Genomic DNA, 17186 nt, shown 5'->3' with positions numbered 1-17186 from the left:
AAGTAGCTGTAATATACCTATGGGTGGATGCACAAGCATTGCTTACCAATACCGGTGTACGGTAGCTTGGGCAATACTAAAAACCCTTTCTGAGTAAATGATTTTTCAAATCGGTATGATTCCTGAAAGCAGCAGCGAACAGGTAACAAGAAATCGGGTTTTTAGGACTGTGGTTCTACTGCTTCTCGCAATACGGAGAGTTCAGGTGCAAGACTGAAACCCCAACGCTTCCGGACTCGGTCATTTGTGTCAGATTGACTGGTGACGCTCCAGACAAGAACTATTGATGCGACTCAGACAGCAGGGAGGAACACTAGGCTGCCTCGCTACCTACTTACTGTCTTTTCACAGGAAAATACCTTTTCCCCTTCAGCCCCAGCCTCGGTGTGCCGGGCAGTCCCTCGGCGTTTGCTTCACAGCTGTTGCCCCAGCGGCACCAGGAGGATGTCACCCATTCCTTGCGCAGTGCCTTTCTTCAGCTTGCCTAACAAGGTAACTTCAGCGTAGACCCAGTTTTTGCTGATGCAAATCCTGGTGTAGCTCCGTTTATGCTGGCACGGGTCTTCTGCGAAAACAGCCTCTGCTATTGCAGGAACTGGTAAAGTTTATACCAGAAAAATAATTCTTTTTCTACACGTCCAGTTGCATCAGCAGATCCTTAAACTTACCAGGAGCAGAACACGATCGCCATTTGTTCACCGATGTTATTACAACCGTGAGGAAACAGGATCTTGAAAGGAGGTGATAAGCTGTGTCCTTACCAGTGTAAGCACACTTGCAGTAAACTACTTGGAGCTACGCCAGAGGGTTCTGCAAAGGCCCGGAGATGTATTTTGGAAAATAAAGGCGGTGTAGCGAGTGCCTCCCTGCCCAGAGCACGAGGGCTGTGATTTACGGGGAAGCCAGATTTGCAAAGAAGGTGGAACCGGCATGATAGTGCTTGGGAGGGACTGAGGGCTCACAGTAACAACCCCAGAAGGGCCGAGAGGGACAGGAACAAAAGAAAAGTGTTTTGGAAAGTTTCAGCTGACGCAGGCCACACACGGAGGCTCCAACATTTCGCAGTACTGCACAAAGGCCAAGCAAAATCCCCCGCGGGCTGGGGCTGGGGAAGTCAGCAAAGGCTTTTGGGGGAAGCGTGTTACTTAAATTAGAAATAAGAGGAGCAAGACTGAGAGAAAATGCCTCAAAACGGGGAAAACGATTCAAACTGATGAACCAAACCACTAGCTGAACAATAAAGAGTTAACCCCCTCTGCAAAAAACGTAGTGGGGGGGGGGAAATCCTTTGCGATGCACGAGAGCCAGAGTGACCTCCAGAGTGACCTCCGCGATTGCTTTGAACCTGACTTGGTGGGCAAGAGCTTCCCTGAGATGATCTGACGTCCTTGCGATGGCTGTTCACGCTGGGTCAAACTCCGGTGGTTGTTCGTTAATTAATCTCGGGAATGACAACTCCCAAGGAGCGCAAAGCGCCTGGCCCTGCCCCGGGCGCCGGCTTCGGCGGGGCCGCGCCGGGCTCTCGTGCCTGCTGCAGGTAAAAGGGCCCCCGGGAGCCCGAGCTCACGAGCTGCCGCTGCCACGGGTCGCTTCTGCGACCCCACAAACCCATCGGGCCGGGGGCACCCGAACAAAACCACCCGGCGCCCGGGGCTTGTTCCCTAAAGATGGGAAGCCCTTGGCCTTCCCCCTTGCATTTCGTGATGGTTTCCTTTGTCCTGCTGCCTCCTCCCTTCGTGATTCCCTTTCTCAAGCCAGGCAAACGCCTTTCTGGAAGCTTTCTGGGTGCTCCTTCTGACAGCTGTCCCGCCGGGATGGGAGGCCTTCCTCCCGCTCCTCGCTTCCCTGCTACCGATGCTTCCGACCAGCTCTCCATCCAAGTTTCTCTCCTGTGTTTTGTCTCTTACTGTAATTCCCTAGAAGTATTTTCAAACAAGCAGTGGATTAGAGCTGCTCAGCATAAACACGCTGTGAGCTGCGATGTTTCGATGCCATAAAAGATTCCTTGGACTTTTTCCGATGCAGGAAAAGTGATTTATCTCCCCGGACACGTGTCCGCGCAGCTAGTTTTCCAGGCAGGGGAAGGACAGAAAGACCGCGGTGGAGCCTCAACGATTACCTGGGTACTCCTCGGGCTTGCAGTTTCCAATGCAGAAATTTGGAGCGAGAGCCTCTTTTCCCTCTGTCCAAAGCTTTTGGGGAGCCTTACTACGTGTGAGCACAGCCGGTACCTCGGTATTAAACAGCAAAAAACCCTTTCATACAAAACCACTGCCGGTTTCTGCCAAGACGATGCTGAGACGTTGCTCAAGGAGCCTACAGCAAAGAAGCGAGACACCAGACGGGCACCGCTGACCGCTGAACCACATGAAAACAGCTCCTACGGCGGGGCTTGTGCTTACCCGGGCAGAAAAGTTGGTGTCATGTATTTGCTGAAACGGGGTTCGATGTCTCTATTCTACCAAAAGGCCTCCCGAGGTGCCCGAACCGCTGGCTCTGGGAAGCACGGAGGCTTTTCTCTGTGCCGGGTGGCTAATCCATGGGGAAAGACCCCCAGTTTGCTCCATTTGAAGGGCACCACGTAGGGCGGGACCGTCCCTGCTGCTGCAGCGTCGTTAGCTGAATTATCAGTCCCCCCTCGTTAGCTCCTGGCTCTGCAAACCTCGTCTTCTCCCGTCTTGCTCTCGGCATCGCCGGCCGCTGCATGGACACCGCACCGGCACCGTCCCTCGCCTGCACGAACCTGTATCGAGTCCCACGTGTTTATTTTGGCCGTTGAGCACCTTTTCCTCCGGGAAGATCCCACCAGGCTCCGCCAGCCCGGCCCTTGCCGTCTCCGTGGCAGCAATAACCGCTCTCGCCACGCCGTCAGCGCAGCCCTCGCAGCGCCCGCTACGCAAACAGCGGGCCCCGTCGCGCCGGCTTTGCCGTCTGCCTGCCGCAATAAAGCAAATCTGCAAAATTCCTTCCCTGCCTCAGCCTGGCCTGTTGGGCCAGCCCTGCTCTCGGTTCAGGGCTTATTCCTTACCGATTTACGCCCCATCGAGCTCAAGGAGGAGATCGGACGTCCTCCTAGCAGGTAAGCGACATAAATGAGTACAAAAAGCGCCAAGTCCAGCTTCCCAAATCGCCTTTAAATTCACAAATGAAAACCAGGCAAGTTTTTCGCTGCTCCGGAGAGCGGCCGCCCTCCAGCCTGAGGAGCAGCTTTCCCAGCGCATCTCAGGAGACCTCCCATGGCCCACGCGAGCTTAGTTAGAAGCCATCCCATTTCTGCTCCCTGCCCGCCTCCAGATAAGAAAATCAAGGTTGGCCTTGACTTGTTTGCTGCGCATCGCTGGGCGCAGCCCGGCCACGTTATCACCCCAAGCAGGGATGATTCACAACTCGCACGTACAGGATCGAGGGCACGGGGGAAAACAAGCCGCGCAGCTTGCGGGGACCGCTGGAAAAGATGCTTGGGCGAATCGAGTACAAAATCACTTTAGGGTTGTCCCCCACGGTACGCAAAGTTGCTGGGAGAAGCCAGCCGGAACCTCCGGGAATAGTTACTTGCTTGCTGGTTTCCGAGAGTGGCAAAAAAATAATGGTTAAACCTCCGGTTGTGGATTTTTTTGGCAGGATTGGTTCCGCTGGTTTGTATCAACTGCTCAGCTCAGGGAGGAACCGCCAGCTCCGTCCCTTTTATCAAAACCCTGGCGATCGGCAGAGATCCCTCTCCCCGTCCCGAAGGGGAACGTGCTGGTAGGAAGAGGTGGTTTTTAGTTAAAATTAAAAATAAAATGGTGCAAACGCCACATCGAGGGGAAGCCCTTGAGCTGCGATTTAACGCCGAGGCCCGAGGCGGCTTAGGGGCCCCCGGGCATCGCCCCCGCAAAGGCAGCATCCCCGGAGACCCGGGTGGGGAACGCGGCTTTCAGCGTAAAGAGGTCCGGCCGCTGCCTCTTGAAAGCTTTCATTTATTTTCATAGGGCTTATTAAGCTTTTATTAGAGCAGGACAAGCCCGCGCTCAGTGCTATTCCCTGCATCCCGGCTCTCTCGCTGCAGTCCCAGATTTGCAGTGGGAGTCATAACCTCTCTCCAAACCTCTCCTGCCCCGCAATGATTTTTCCCTTCGTCCCACCGTTGCCACGGACCCCGGGGGGATCAGACGCGTGCCCCATTGCCTAATTCGCACGGCCGGCTGCCGCAGAGCCCTGCCGCCCCTTCCTACGTCACCCCGGGAGCATCAGGCGCCTGGCGATGGATTTCCCACTCCAAAAAAGCAGGGGCTTCCTTCCGGAAACGTGCCACCGCCCCGACGCTCCTCTGCCTGGCTCAGCCTGCTCCCTTCCCTTGTCAAATATAAACCGCTTTTAAGTGAATCGTTACCGAGCCTGAGCTGCGGGCGAACTCCAGCCAAGCCTGTGCGAGCCTCCAGCAAGTCCTCGGTGACCTGCAAACGTCCAGGGGGGCCTGGAGCCGCGGGAGAAATGGTTTCAATGTCGAGAGCCCAGGTCTGCTTTCGTGGCCGCTGCGATTACCCCCGACCTGCTCCGCGGGGACGGTATATTGATATATTTTGCATCGGTCTCATGCCACTGGAGAAGCAGGATAACACCCTCCCTGCAGCCCTTCTCTGCTGGGGAAGGTGTATGATCTAGAAAAGGGCATATATTAAGCAGAAACTGCAAAAATGAAGCTCACTCTTTGTGGTTTAAGTTCGGCTTTGGTATATGAAGAGAGGCTGGGCTTTAAAAAAAAAAAATTAGAAATATCAAGAACATCATGTTTAGACTCGGCTGCTCCTGCCAGCGACCTCGGGGCCGGCATCTGTTGCGCCTTCCCCGCCGTGGGGAAGCGGTGAGGGCTGGAGGCGGCGGGAGAGGACTAAAGGAGATGCTGGAATCTGGGGAAGGAGGCGGAGGGCAGGGCAGCCAGGGATGCCCGCGGATTGACGGGCTGTGGGGCGCGCATCAGTCAGATGTAGAGATCTTTACCATAATGATGATAACGCCGATAATTACTGTTATTAATAATAATCCTGCCTAGCTCTTCTTTCCCAAGCGTTGTGGCAACAGGACCTCCGTGACCCTCGGTGCATGCCCCGGGGTAAGCGCTGGCCTCACCCCGAGATGGGGGAACTGGGATGGGAAGGGGCTGGGGACGCTCCTGCAGAGGCTGAAGTCCTCTGGGGTTGAACGCAAAGGACAGCCCTGGATAGCAATGAAAGCCAAACCCAGCGCCCTAGGACAGCCCGCGTGCCCGGCTGATAAAAATCTCGTTTTCAGCCCCTAATGGGTGTTCGCGATGAAGTGTTGCGTTGGAGTCTCTGGTTCTCTCTGGCGTTGGCGTCGGTGCTTGCCGCATCGCCCGGGCGGCTGAGCACCTGCGTGTCGGGACACCCCACGAGCCGTTCCGCGGGTGTTTAATCCCTGCAGCTTCTCCCAGGCCGTTTTTTTTTTTTTTTAATCTTAATTAATGAAGAGTGCGTTCTAAATCCAGCACTGTCCTTTAATTATTCCTAGTATTTGATGACAAAAAACTAATTCCCAAATGATGAGATCAGACATTAAAGGCATGTCTCCCGAGTGCCAGGTCATTAATGTTTCTCTTCCCTCGGTCCGTATTTTGCCTGCTGTAAGCAGTTTTGATATAACAAGCTCGGTGACTGCATCAGCTGGCACAGTGGAAAGGCATTTACCAGCCACAGGCCACCGGGCTGCACTACGGCCTGGGAATCATTGGGAACTGGGCGTCTAGCTGTCAAGGTGCTCCACCCGAGGACCTCTCCCTCCGAAACACCCCGGGACATTGGGAAATCCAAGAGGGGAGCCGCTCCGAACGCTTCGGCTCATTGACTCACTTTGCTGACGCCGAGTTTTCTTGCGGCCGCCACGAGCATCCCTGCGGGTTCAGGATGGGAGGCTGGAGTGGTCCGGGGTGCGATAGCAAAGAGGATCCCCTCTGTATGGCAGACCCCCTTGTCCCATGCCCGTGGAGAAGGAGGAGAGGCAAGAGATGCCCGCCCAGGGAGCGGGATGCTCGGAGGAAAGCCAGCCCCGGAGCAGAGCGGGGTGCCCAAGCCAGCCACATCCAGTACCCCCATCACCAGCTCCCAGCTGAAGCTTTCCCTCACCCTGTGTCGTGCAAAACATGCCAGGCTAAAAACCCCACAGTACGAGGAATGAAAATACTCAGCTAACGGCTTCTGGAAGAGAGATTTAGATAGGGAGCTAAAAACATATCCCAGTTCAACTCAGCCGTCTTCTGTGCTCTGAGCTTTGGCCGCTGCTCATCCCATCGCTGAGCCCAGCGCGGGTTGCAAAGTGTGGAGGAGCAGCGAAAAAGAAATCCTATTGTGTCTTTGCCCAAGAGACAAAAATTCTTTGAAAGTTGTTCCACATTTCAGTTAATCAGGCCAGGGTCTACCTGCTACCTGCAGAATGAAAAGCTCAGCACCGACGGGATTGAAACTGTGCACTTGGGCATGCACAAATTAACGATGCCGCATCCTGCAATTATCCTCAGCGAGCTGCCAAAGCAATCACTGTATCCTAAAACACACCTGCAGCGGCCTGTATGGGCTTATCGATGCATAGTTGTTGCCATACTCAATACAGATGCAAATATTTGGTTACTAAGGCAGCAATGAACATTGCCACAGTCTCCAAGGAAGTACTCTGGCGTGTCTCGGCCGCTCCAGGTTAGTGGATGCTTCGCAGTCGCTCTCAGCACCTTTCTCTCTGGCGGCATCCCTGAGTTCACTCGTCTTTTCGGGTTGAACCTGCTGCAGAAGCTTTTGTTTCCAAAATATTTACGTGATCTCCGCAGAGAAGATCATGCCCAGCCCGGTGAGAGGGGATGAGGGATGTGCTGAAGGCAACCAGCCTGCCTCCATCCTTTGCATCCCCAGCTCACTGCTGGTGGGCTGGGGACAAAAGTGAGCAGACCCCCAGCAGCCGCTCTGTTTTGCGGTGTTGATGCACATAAAACCCCCAAATGTGGCAAAATGAGGTTTTTTACCTCCAAAAAAGCGATTGGAACAAAGGAATAGACCTGCAATGGGAGAAGGTGCTGGATTTAAGCAGCAGCTCTTACTTCACGTGAGCTGATAGAACTGGTAGAAAATATATGGGGGAAAAACCACTCTTTGAGGGGGAGAAGCCTCCTTTAAAGGCAATAAAGAACCTGCAGGGAGGAACAAATGCTGGTTTTATAACGACTGATGTAACTCATTCCTCCTGCATTATCAATAGCAGCCAACCTGCCAAACATTTTCTGTTTCTGCAGCGCGACGCGGTGACCGATGCAATTCCCGACACGATCCAAGGGTTTCCCTTATATGACTTGAAACGATAACCCCGGTGACTAACCCGGCCCTCTCCCCACCGCGCGACACCTCGGCGATGTGCAAAGAGCCGCAGCCTTCGTGTCTCCGTGCAAGGCCCGGGTGTGCGTTCGGTGGGGTCTGAGTCACCGGGGCAGCCGGCGCGTTCGTGCTCGTCGTCCCGCGTGCCCGGTGCGGGACACGGGCAGGCAGGGGTGGTTCCTGCTGCGATTGCTCAAGAAACAGCCCCGATGCTGCCGCAACCACGGGGAAAGGGGTTGGCTGGAGTTGGAAACGCTTTGCCGGCCGAAAATGCAGCCGGGATGTGGCAGGGCTCACTGCAGCAACTCATCAGCTGCTAATCCCGTCGCCCCACTGCTGCCCGCGCACCATCACATGGGTCTGGGTTAAAAACCAACCGTTTTGGGGACAGCACTGTTAAAAATTCCACTTATTTCAGCAGCTTGGTTTGCCCAAATACCCTTATTCAGGCAGCAAACTGCAGCGCAAGGGTAAGAACCCCAGGGGAGCCATACTAATCCCAGTTTAACCACTGAACCTTGCTGGTTGTTAAATGGCAGCTTCAGAAAGAAGGTACCTCTGGTGCCGGCAGAGTCCGGGGTGAATAAATCAGCCTTTTCCATCGCTGAGGTCGGTGAAGAGCGGGCCGGGGTGGTTCCCGCAGCCCAAGGGAGCAGGAAGGGGACGAGGGAGGGATGGCGCAAGTCGCCGGGGGCTTTGGAGGAGATGCTGCCTCACCGCCATGCCGGGAAGTCGGAGCCGGGGAGGGAGCGAGGAGCCGGAGCCGGGGATACGCAAAGGGTAGCTCAGTGGTGATCCACGTCAGCCCGGGCAGCAGCCTGTATCGGCTGTAACTCAGCACGCGTTCGCTGGCGAGGCTGCTGAGCTTGGTTACGGTTATTTTGAAGAAGGAAAAGAGACCCAAGGAAACAATAACTTTCCACGAGCGTCAGATGAACAAAGCTCCAATGTATAACCAAACCCGGGAAAATTAATATTAAAAAAAACCTAAGCAGATGTAGAGAGCAGTCCTGCGACAGTCCCTGGGGTTTGGGAGTGAAGGATGCTAACAAAGCAAAGGTAAAAATGGGCGTAAAAATCAAATCAAGGGTCCAGGCTCTCCAGCCCGTGTTTGGGTGAAGCAAATGAGAGCCAAAATAAACCCCGTGCATTATTATTGGCATCGCTAGGGGTGGTCACCGTTATTTAATTGCCGGATAGTTTCTGCGTTCAGAAATAGCACTATTTCCCATCCCTTTTCCTCCCTGTCCAAATAGGAAAGGGCTAATCAGTGCTTCATTATTTATATCTGCAATTGGCAGGCAGCGGAGAGCTCTCCGCAGCAGGAATCGGAGGAATCCCTACAGGAATGTCGCCAGCCGCCGCGGGGTATCCCATGTGCCGGACCGCGGCGGCTCGGCACGCCGTCGGTGGCAGCGGGTCAGCTCCGCGGTTGCACGAGCCCTCGCGGAAGAGGGATTCCCATTTCTCCGAGCCTAAGCCTAATTAATTGTAGCGATTAATTCAGACTGATTCACTTCCAGGGGCTGGGATGAAACCATAGCCCAGCGGCAGAGCGGGATGCTGGTGGTGACCGTACGCATCCCGGGGATGAGCCAAAGCCCATTAGGAAAAAGATTCATTGATTTAATGACCTTTGGATCGGGCCGCGGCGAATCCGGCCTCACCGCCGCGGCGATGGGCGCTGCCTAATGAGCGATCACGATGTGCGTTAATTAACTGGCCGGTTTATCGTTCCCTCTGATGTTTTCCTGCTTCCTTAAGGGAAAAAAAAATAAAATATCCCTTCTTGTTCAACAGGATTTTCCCAGCTGTTGCCCACGCGGTTTCTGAAATCACCCGGCTCTTTCCAGCACCGCTGCCTGCCAGCGAGGATGCCGTGTGCCTAACACACGGAAAATCGCCCAGATCTGGGAGAAACCTGCTCTTGGTTGGCTCCTGCCCCTAATAATCACCTTATCGTTGCCCGTTTTAGTCTGTTCTTGCACTCTGCGGGCCTTGCTGGGAATCCGCAGGGGGGTACACGCCGTGGAAACCTTTCCCAGTGAGCTGCAGTTTTTTTCTGTAACCACAGCTCTGTTTGACGCACGGAGGGACCCCAACGCCAGCCGCTACGGCCGTGCCCGGATGACCCAGGTATTGAAGATGTTTTCCCGTAACCTCGGCGATGAACACCGGTTACAGCCCACGTAAGCTGAGGCTGAAGTGTGTTTGTGCTGAGGGAGAGATAATCTTTTCGGGTGTTTCTTTGAGTCATCCTTTTAATAAAGTGCCTCCACCCAGTACCTTTAATTTTTTTTTTTGTCCAGGAGGTGCTGGGAAAACACGGCCTTGTAACACATTAACAGAGCCCTTTGAGGAGCCCTCGGTTACGGCCCGGAGCGCGGCTCGCGGGCGCCGGTGGATTTTCCGCACATGGATGCTGCTGCCCGCGTCGTTTCGTATAAATACCGCCCGTCTGTTTTCATATAAATATTACCTGGCAAAGCACCGTATTTTTTATTTCAAAACCTATCTGAGCGAATGGCGTTACTACAGCTTTACACCCGCGTTACCGGGAGTTTTCCGTGTGCTTCGCTTGCTCGCGAAGCATCGCTCCGACCCCGGGCAGCGCAGCGGCGTAATCGCATCATTCAATTAGACAATATCCTTTGATTGCCGAGCGGCTCCGCGGGCCAGGAACAGCAGCTGGGAATCGCTTATTTAATAAGTTAATTATTCCAATATCGATGTTATTTAGCACCGAGGCGGTTCGGGTGACAAAATTCACCCCTTATAATTGGATCTTCTCCAGCAGGTGACTTGCTGGAGGGACGCGAGCAGGGGCGCGGAGCGGCGTGGGGCAGAGCCACCCCTGCTCCTTGATCCCACGTTACCCCATCAACCGGGGGCCCCCAGCGCTACCGGTCCCCGTCACCCCCAAAATCCGCCGCCCCCCGCCACGGCGGGGCCGCGCCGGGGGCGGGGCTTGAGGGAAGGGGGCGGAGAGTGGGGCGCGGCTACGGGGTGGGCGAGGCGTGGGGAGGGGCGTGGCCTGGCGGAGCCGGTCCCTCAGTGCCCGGGCAGCGGCGGCGGCAGCCGCAGGAGCGGGAGGAGGTGGCGGTCACGGTCCCCGCGGTCCCGGTCCCCGCTTCTCTCCTCAGCGCCCGGCCCGGCGGCCGTTAGCGGCCCGCGCGCTCCCCAACGGTCACTCCGCCTCAGCCGCGGCGACCGTTAAACGGCCGCTTCCGGCCGCGGACCCCCCCTTCCTCCCCTCACCTCCCCTCAGGGGCCGGGGCGGCCGCCGGGCGATGAACTCGCTGCTCTTCGGGGAGATGGCCCGCGCCTTCTCCCCCGGCGCCGCGGCCGCCTCCTGCCCGCTGGGGCCCGGCGCTGGCGGCGGCCCCGGCAGCCCGGCGGCGGCGGCGGCGGCGGCGGCGGCGGGGGGCCCGCCGGTAACGGCGGCGCTCCGTAACGACCTGGGCTCCAACATCCACCTGCTGAAGGGGCTGAACGTGCGGTTCCGCTGCTTCCTGGCCAAGGTCCACGAACTGGAGCGGCGCAACCGGCTGCTGGAGAAGCAGCTGGCGGCCCAGCAAAGCGAGCGCGACCGCCGCCTGCGCTACAAGACCTTCTCCCGCGACCAGGCCGTGCAGACCGACTCCGGTACCTCCCCGCTGCTGCCGCCGCCGGGCCCCGGCCACGGGCTGGCCGCCGCTCCCCTCGCCTCGCCGCCCCACTACAGCCGGTTGCCCGGTACCATCTGGAGCTACACCCAGGTGCGGCGTACCGGAGGCGGTGGGTTGGAAACGGTGCAAGGGCCCGGTGTCTCCTGGATCCATCCGGATGGAGTCGGGGTACAGATCGACACCATCACCCCCGAGATCCGCGCCCTCTACAACGTGCTGGCCAAAGTCAAGCGGGAGCGGGATGAGTACAAGAGAAAGTGAGCGGCTGGGGGGGGGGTGAGCCTGCGGGAGAGGCGGGGGGGTGCGGGCCGCCGGCTCCTGCAGTGCGGGGAAACGGGCCAGCCCCTCCTCGGGGCGGAGGCGGCGTTTGGGGAGACCCCTGGGGACGTGGGGACAGGCCTCCCCCCACCCCAGGGCTGCCTCCCTGCGGAGGATGCTCCCGGCGGCTTGGGGAGGCTCTTCCTCGGGGTGGGGGGCTTGCATCGCAGCTTGGCGTCCAGAAAATTGTAGGGTCCTTCTTTGGGAGGCTGAAGAGCCTTGATCCTAAAAAGCAGCATTATCAGTTTGACTTAAAAAAAATTATTTAAAAAAAAAAATCTTTTTTGGAGAAGGGAGATAATCTGTTATTAATATTGCATCGCATAGTTATTCCTAAATTTAGCTTGCCTTCATTTTCTGGACTAATCACTCCAGTAGTCGATTTTGTGTGTCAGCTCTCCGAAATTAGCTCAGTGCTGCAATATTTGGGTTGCAAATACTGCAGGGGAAGGTTCGCACTCCAAGATGTTCCTCTGAATTACTCAAAACAAAAGCCCTAAGGACAGCCTTTGTAAACCCTGGTAATCTGGAGGTTTCTTGTAGCCTGTTGGGAAGCCCTGGGTTATTAACTGGTGGTGTTCTCCCCCCGGTGATGGATAGCGTTCCCTTTGGTTTGCTGTATTTTCCTGCTCAACCTAGCTGTGGCAGAGATGGAGGCCAGAGGAAAAAAAAAAAAGGTAGTTGGGATTCTGCAGGGAGATTCCTGCATTGTCTGACGAGCTGCCTGTCCTTTGGGGCTGGCAGGGGCACTCCCCTTTTAGAGTTTTTAGGCTTAAAATGCATTTTCCTCCTTTCCCAGCCTTGTATATTTTTTTTTTTTCGGCGGAGCAAATTTAATCCTTTCCTATTTTTTTGGAGGCAGCCGGCATTTCTCGGCCCTGTGGCCTGTGAAGCGTAGCTGAATTTCTTCTGTCCAGGGTAACAGGACTGCAGTGTGCTCTTTGCATACTCCAGTCATCAGCTTTTGTAACAGATCTCTTGTGCATTACCTGGGTTTAGAGAGGTTTTATGGGCAGGCGTATGCAGTTCCAGTAGTAATTTCTGGCCTGTTTGTTGACTAACGTGCCGTCTGCTTTCAGTGCATCTTCTTAAAGCTTGCGTGCCTTGATTGCTCTGTACGTTGTGGCTGGAGCACCTACTGGATCTGGATGGAAAAAGAAGCTGACCTCTTTTTTTCAGTCTAGAATAGTAGATGCCATCATGGCCCGGGGTTGTTTTTGTTTTTGCGGTTGGTACCAAGGAGATGGGAGCAGCGGTGCTTCAGAGGAAGTTGTGCTTGGTGGTGGCTTGGTTAAGGAGGATACGTGTTGGGTGTGGGTTATGTCGCCAAAAGCTCAGATACTTCTGCTTTTTAATGGATATGTGATTTTTTTCTTAGGGAAGAGGAGACCTGTGGGCCATTTAAGTTCAGTCTTTCTACTGATATGTAGTTGATTCTGTCTATTCTGCTTTTGCTCGCTTGTGTACAGCAAATTTTCACCCCAGAGTCTGTATTCAGGTGTGAGTGCTTGCACGCTCACGGGGATTGCATAAACCAAATAAATTCAATGGAGCAAAGGGGGCCTCTTCGTAGGCAACCGCAGATCTTATTCTCACCACCCCTCCTGCTCTTGAAACAGGTTTTTCTCCTGATGCTTAAAAACAAAATTTGATTAATGCATATCGACACATATCACACTAGTATTATATCTGCAGTGTGTCTTTTATGGTACGTTCATTACTATGTAATTGGAATGATTTTTCCAGTCTTCTGTGACCTTCGCTGATCAGATGGGCATCGCACATTAAGCTCTTTTGGGGCAGATTGGCTTTTTCATTTGCGGCCTTGAGCGCACTTTTGCATGCTTACAGAGTAGTACTGTGCTGTTTTAAATTTAATTCTCGCAGTCAGAGTAGATTAGTCAATTGGATTTCATTATCATGAGCTAATGGGGTGTTGCAGCGTTTGTCAGCAATCCTGTAAAGATTGGTACCGATGTTGTCTTGTTTGTTTTTGCAGGGAAAGGATTCTCTGTCCTGGCATGTTTGTGTGTACGTACCTGTATATAAATACGCATCTTGGGTTTCTCTTATCTTGCTGTGAACCCTTTGATGATCGAGTTTTGGAAATGAGCTCCAAGTGGAAAACAGGCCTTGTGCCCGTCTCCTGACGGTGCTGTGAGGGCCCGCAGAAAGTTAGGTGCGCGCACGAGTTTCTAACGCAGGCTTGGGATCTTGCAAAGACGCGTGCGTGTTTATAAACCGGCCGACGGGCAGCCCCTTCGCCCGGCAGGCGGGTGGGCCTTGGAAGTGGCGCTGCTCCAGGCTGCAGGTAACTTTGTATTGGAAACACCGCGTTCGCTAGATGTATTGGAGTGGTTTTGTACGCTGCTGTTGTTATTTCACACCAAGAAAATCACCATTTTGCTTAGCTCGAGAACCAGCAGAACACGGCAGCCTTTTTGAAGCCATCAGGCCTTGTAACCTGACCAACAAGCCACCTACTCAATATGCAGCAATGCTTAAGCAGATAGCGATACGTTACATTTATTTCCTAAAACAACGGAGGCTTTTTTCCTTTCCAGGATGACCACTTGATTAAGGAGGTCACAACTAGCAAATGGTTTTTGTTTGAAATATTTGGCTACCAGGAAAACACTAAGCAGATGATTACATCGCTAAGTCGGTGAATGCTGCTCAAGTGAATACTGAGTTTCAAAGCCCGATAGCTCACGGGTGATACGTCTGTTGTTGTTGAACGCACAAACTCATTGATGCCATACCTGCGAATCAAAAAATGTAATGGTGGAATTCAGAGGTGAAATAATCCCTTTGGTTTCCTTTCTTTTGAAGGTAGCTTTGCCGCTAGTCCTAATAATGGAAGATCATCTAAGATGTTCTTTCCAAAGAAATTGTCTGTGCAATGTTTGGGATTACCAATGGCTTCATTTTAGGAAAATATGTTCAACTCCTTTGTTCCATCCCCCAAAATCGTTTTTCTTGGACATCCTAACACAAGAAACCGCTTTGGAGTTCTGAGGTCTAAAAAAATACTAGAGTGCATAGTCAGTAGAGCACCTAGATCATATTTTACCCACGTTTTTGTTGTATCTGAAGTACAGATGGGACAGTGTCCCCCTGAGGAGCCCGGCGGATATTTCTGACCAAAATTGCCTTTTTCCCCCCCAGATCATGTTATTTTACACAAATGGTATATAAATGTGAATCTGTTTCTACTTTACGTGTTGTCTTAATCTTGTAATATTTTTTATTTAGTAATGATCATGATTTTACGCTGTGGATTATGACTTCAGCTGTGGAAGTTAGCAACTGCAGGGGATTTATAGGGAAAATGAACTTTTAATTCATTTTCTTTTTTTTCTTTTAAACTATGCTGGCATTTAGAAGAGCTTCTGGCCGTGGATCTGATTCCAAATCCTTTGTAACTTTTTATCTGGTGTTACCCTTTTAACAAGGAAAGGTAGAACTGTTCACTTTCTTTGCAGTTAAGTTAGCTCAATACAAAAATACTTTTAGGGACAGTTATGTGAAAATGGAGGCAAGTGTCAGATTTTGTAAGTTGAAACACACAGGTGAAGCATCTTTTTTTTTCTAGACAGAAAAAAAATAAATCAACCGTACTGCTTCACCTCCTTTGAGCTGAGATTAAACAGCTGTGGGTTTTTCAATGCCCAGTGTTTGAATCTTGGATCTATCCCTCCCTCCGTCCGCGGGTAGCCAGCTTTGGGAAGGGGGATAAGCAGGTTTAACTTCAGGAACGTGACTGTGCCGCTGCCCTGCGAGGGACTTTGGGTTACTGTGATCTGTTTAGGTTGTTCAGAAGAGAAATCCGTTTTCTGAAGAGCGGCTGGGGATGCGAAACCAGCACGGCCTGTTGGTGCCTGACTGCCTGTCCCCGGCACGTGCGTGCTTTGGGGTCCTTCGTTTGGGCTTCGGGCAGCCGAGCCGAACGGAGCCTCGGCATCTCGAATGACAGATGCTGCTCTGTGTTTCTGTTGGTAAGCGTGCACCCGGGTATTTAAATCTACTTGGTTATGGGAAGGGGGAAACAAACGTGCTTTCCCCCCCCCCGATTAGTTAAGTGACATTGCCAATGAAGGCTGAAGTGCTGACAGTCTGTCTTCTGGCTGAGGCAGGAGGTCAGACGCGTGCCTATGGAGTACGTCAGGCCCTGACGCTGAGGACAGCGCACAGACCTGGCGAGAGGCGGCTCCTTCGGGCCAGGTGCCTCACCTTCCAGCTTCCAGCCTTGCACGGAGATCTCCCTTGAAGATCTAAGCGCATCGCTGTGTGTTATGACAGTCAAAATCCTGCTGCGTGTGGCCAGCCGGAATCTGCTGACTCGGTGAAAACCTCCTCCAGTCATTCCCTGTTCTCCCTGCTCTTTTTTTTTTTTTCTTTTAGCTGCAAGAAGGCTGCTGATCAGTCTGTGGAGAGCTTTAGTCTGAACACTTGAATAGATTTGTATATTATGGTTTCAAAATTGTTCTTAATTGGTGCAGATATTGAGTCTGCCAGATGTTGGTCGTCTTTTCCAGCAGAGACTTAACTGTTACTAAGGGTTGAACTGGAAATAATTGTTTTACCTCAGGATGGTATTTCATTTGGAAGATTAATAAAGTCCACTTGAAAAAGAGATTATCTTAAATTTGCTGCAGCTGGAAAGGACAAAGATTATCATTGTCAAAGGCAATGCGCGTCAAAACTAACTGGATCTCGTTTTTTTAAAGAAGGGAACTTAATAAAAATGTGCTTAAGATAAGCCCTGGAGGAATGTCTGAAAACTTTTAAAGCTAAAATATCAGTGGTAACAAGATGCAAATGTTACGCATAGACCCAATAAAAAACAAATAATTTTTTTATCCCTATAGAAGAATGTAACCAGCATGCTAGACTTCTGTCCGTGTTTCAATTGGTTACAGAGCTGGTAATAATGCAGTCTCTGTGTAAAGCCATATATATATATATATATATATATATATATATATATATATATATATATATATATATATATATATTTAATTCTGGTATTTCTCTTTTTGTGTTTTAAAGGGGTAGTTATGTTTCAATGTGGCTTTTCACTGAAATTTAGCATTCCTTACTGCTTCCAAAGCACTCATGCAGCCTGGTATTAGAGATTTTTGGATACCCCTTATGAGATGTGAAGTGTGATGTTAAATGCTCGCTCTGGTGAAACCGGCGACTCGGTCTTGAAAAGACTTTGTTACTTGCACTGAGAGGATGTAAGTTTTCTTTGTGAAGAACAGATAAAATTGTCTAATGTGAAAGAACTTGGCCATGTGACAAAAATACACATCCCTTATAATTGTTGGTTGGAAAGCTGAACTGCTTGGAGCTGTGCAAATTAAGCACAATAAGAATGTTTGTTTGGGTGTCAGATGTTTTTCTTTAAATGATGCCATCTTTGCTTCTAAAATGCTCCTGCAAAGACATGCATTTACGATATACGTGAATATCCGGTGCACTCGAACAAATCTCCGATGTATTTAATTTTTTCCGTGGTATAGCTAGAAACTGGGACTTCTGGGTTGGAGTAATGTAGGATAAGTTTGGGAAGGAGAGGAGGACATTTTCCTTTGATCCTGCTTTCTAACAGGGCTCCACAGTGGGATTGGGGCTGTACTTTGTTAAATATTTAAGTAGATAAATCTGTGTGCGTGCTTTACTTAAACTGGCTTGTAATGGGAGCAACCAGGGAGGGCCAAGATATGTTATGACTGATCTGAAATAACTCTTAGCTGTACAAGTTAGCTATTTATTCTGAACTTTATCTTTGGCTAACTATTAATTCTGAATTCTAATTAAAATAATGAATTTGCAGATGAAC

The 17186-nt window shown here is 52.0% G+C and overlaps 2 protein-coding genes across 3 annotated transcripts in view; both read left to right on the top strand.

The window, feature by feature from the left end:
- The first annotated feature begins 1293 nt into the window (after nucleotides 1-1293).
- Nucleotides 1294-10380, top strand: LOC148056010 (uncharacterized). Its single transcript, XM_087755546.1, has 4 exons — nucleotides 1294-1353; nucleotides 2620-3079; nucleotides 3622-3744; nucleotides 9662-10380. The coding sequence occupies exons 1-4, from the start codon at nucleotides 1294-1296 to the stop codon at nucleotides 9991-9993; spliced, it is 975 nt and encodes a 324-aa protein (XP_087611672.1). The 3' UTR covers nucleotides 9994-10380.
- IFFO2 (intermediate filament family orphan 2) overlaps nucleotides 10373-17186 on the top strand; it is a 43727-nt gene continuing 36913 nt past the window's right edge. For both annotated transcript variants that reach the window (XM_087755162.1, XM_087755161.1), the window contains exon 1: nucleotides 10373-11277. In XM_087755162.1, coding sequence (XP_087611288.1) covers nucleotides 10643-11277 — 635 coding nt within the window. In that variant the 5' untranslated portion in view covers nucleotides 10373-10642. The remainder of the gene's footprint in view (nucleotides 11278-17186) is intronic.

This window comes from Nipponia nippon, unplaced genomic scaffold, assembly GCF_047370975.1.
Source record: "Nipponia nippon isolate SJK-2023a ecotype South Korea unplaced genomic scaffold, ASM4737097v1 scaffold_19, whole genome shotgun sequence".
NCBI lineage: Eukaryota > Metazoa > Chordata > Aves > Pelecaniformes > Threskiornithidae > Nipponia > Nipponia nippon.
This window is presented reverse-complemented; position numbering and strand designations above follow the sequence as displayed.

Excerpts from the sequence above, each read along its gene's own strand:
- LOC148056010 (XM_087755546.1), top strand. The coding sequence starts at position 1,294 with ATGCACGAGAGCCAGAGTGACCTCCAGAGTGACCTCCGCGATTGCTTT. Across the intron at positions 1,354-2,619 it reads ATTGCTTTGAACCTGACTTG|CTGAATTATCAGTCCCCCCT; the intron begins GTGGGCAAGAGC and ends CAGCGTCGTTAG. Across the intron at positions 3,080-3,621 it reads ATCGGACGTCCTCCTAGCAG|GATTGGTTCCGCTGGTTTGT; the intron begins GTAAGCGACATA and ends TTTTTTTGGCAG.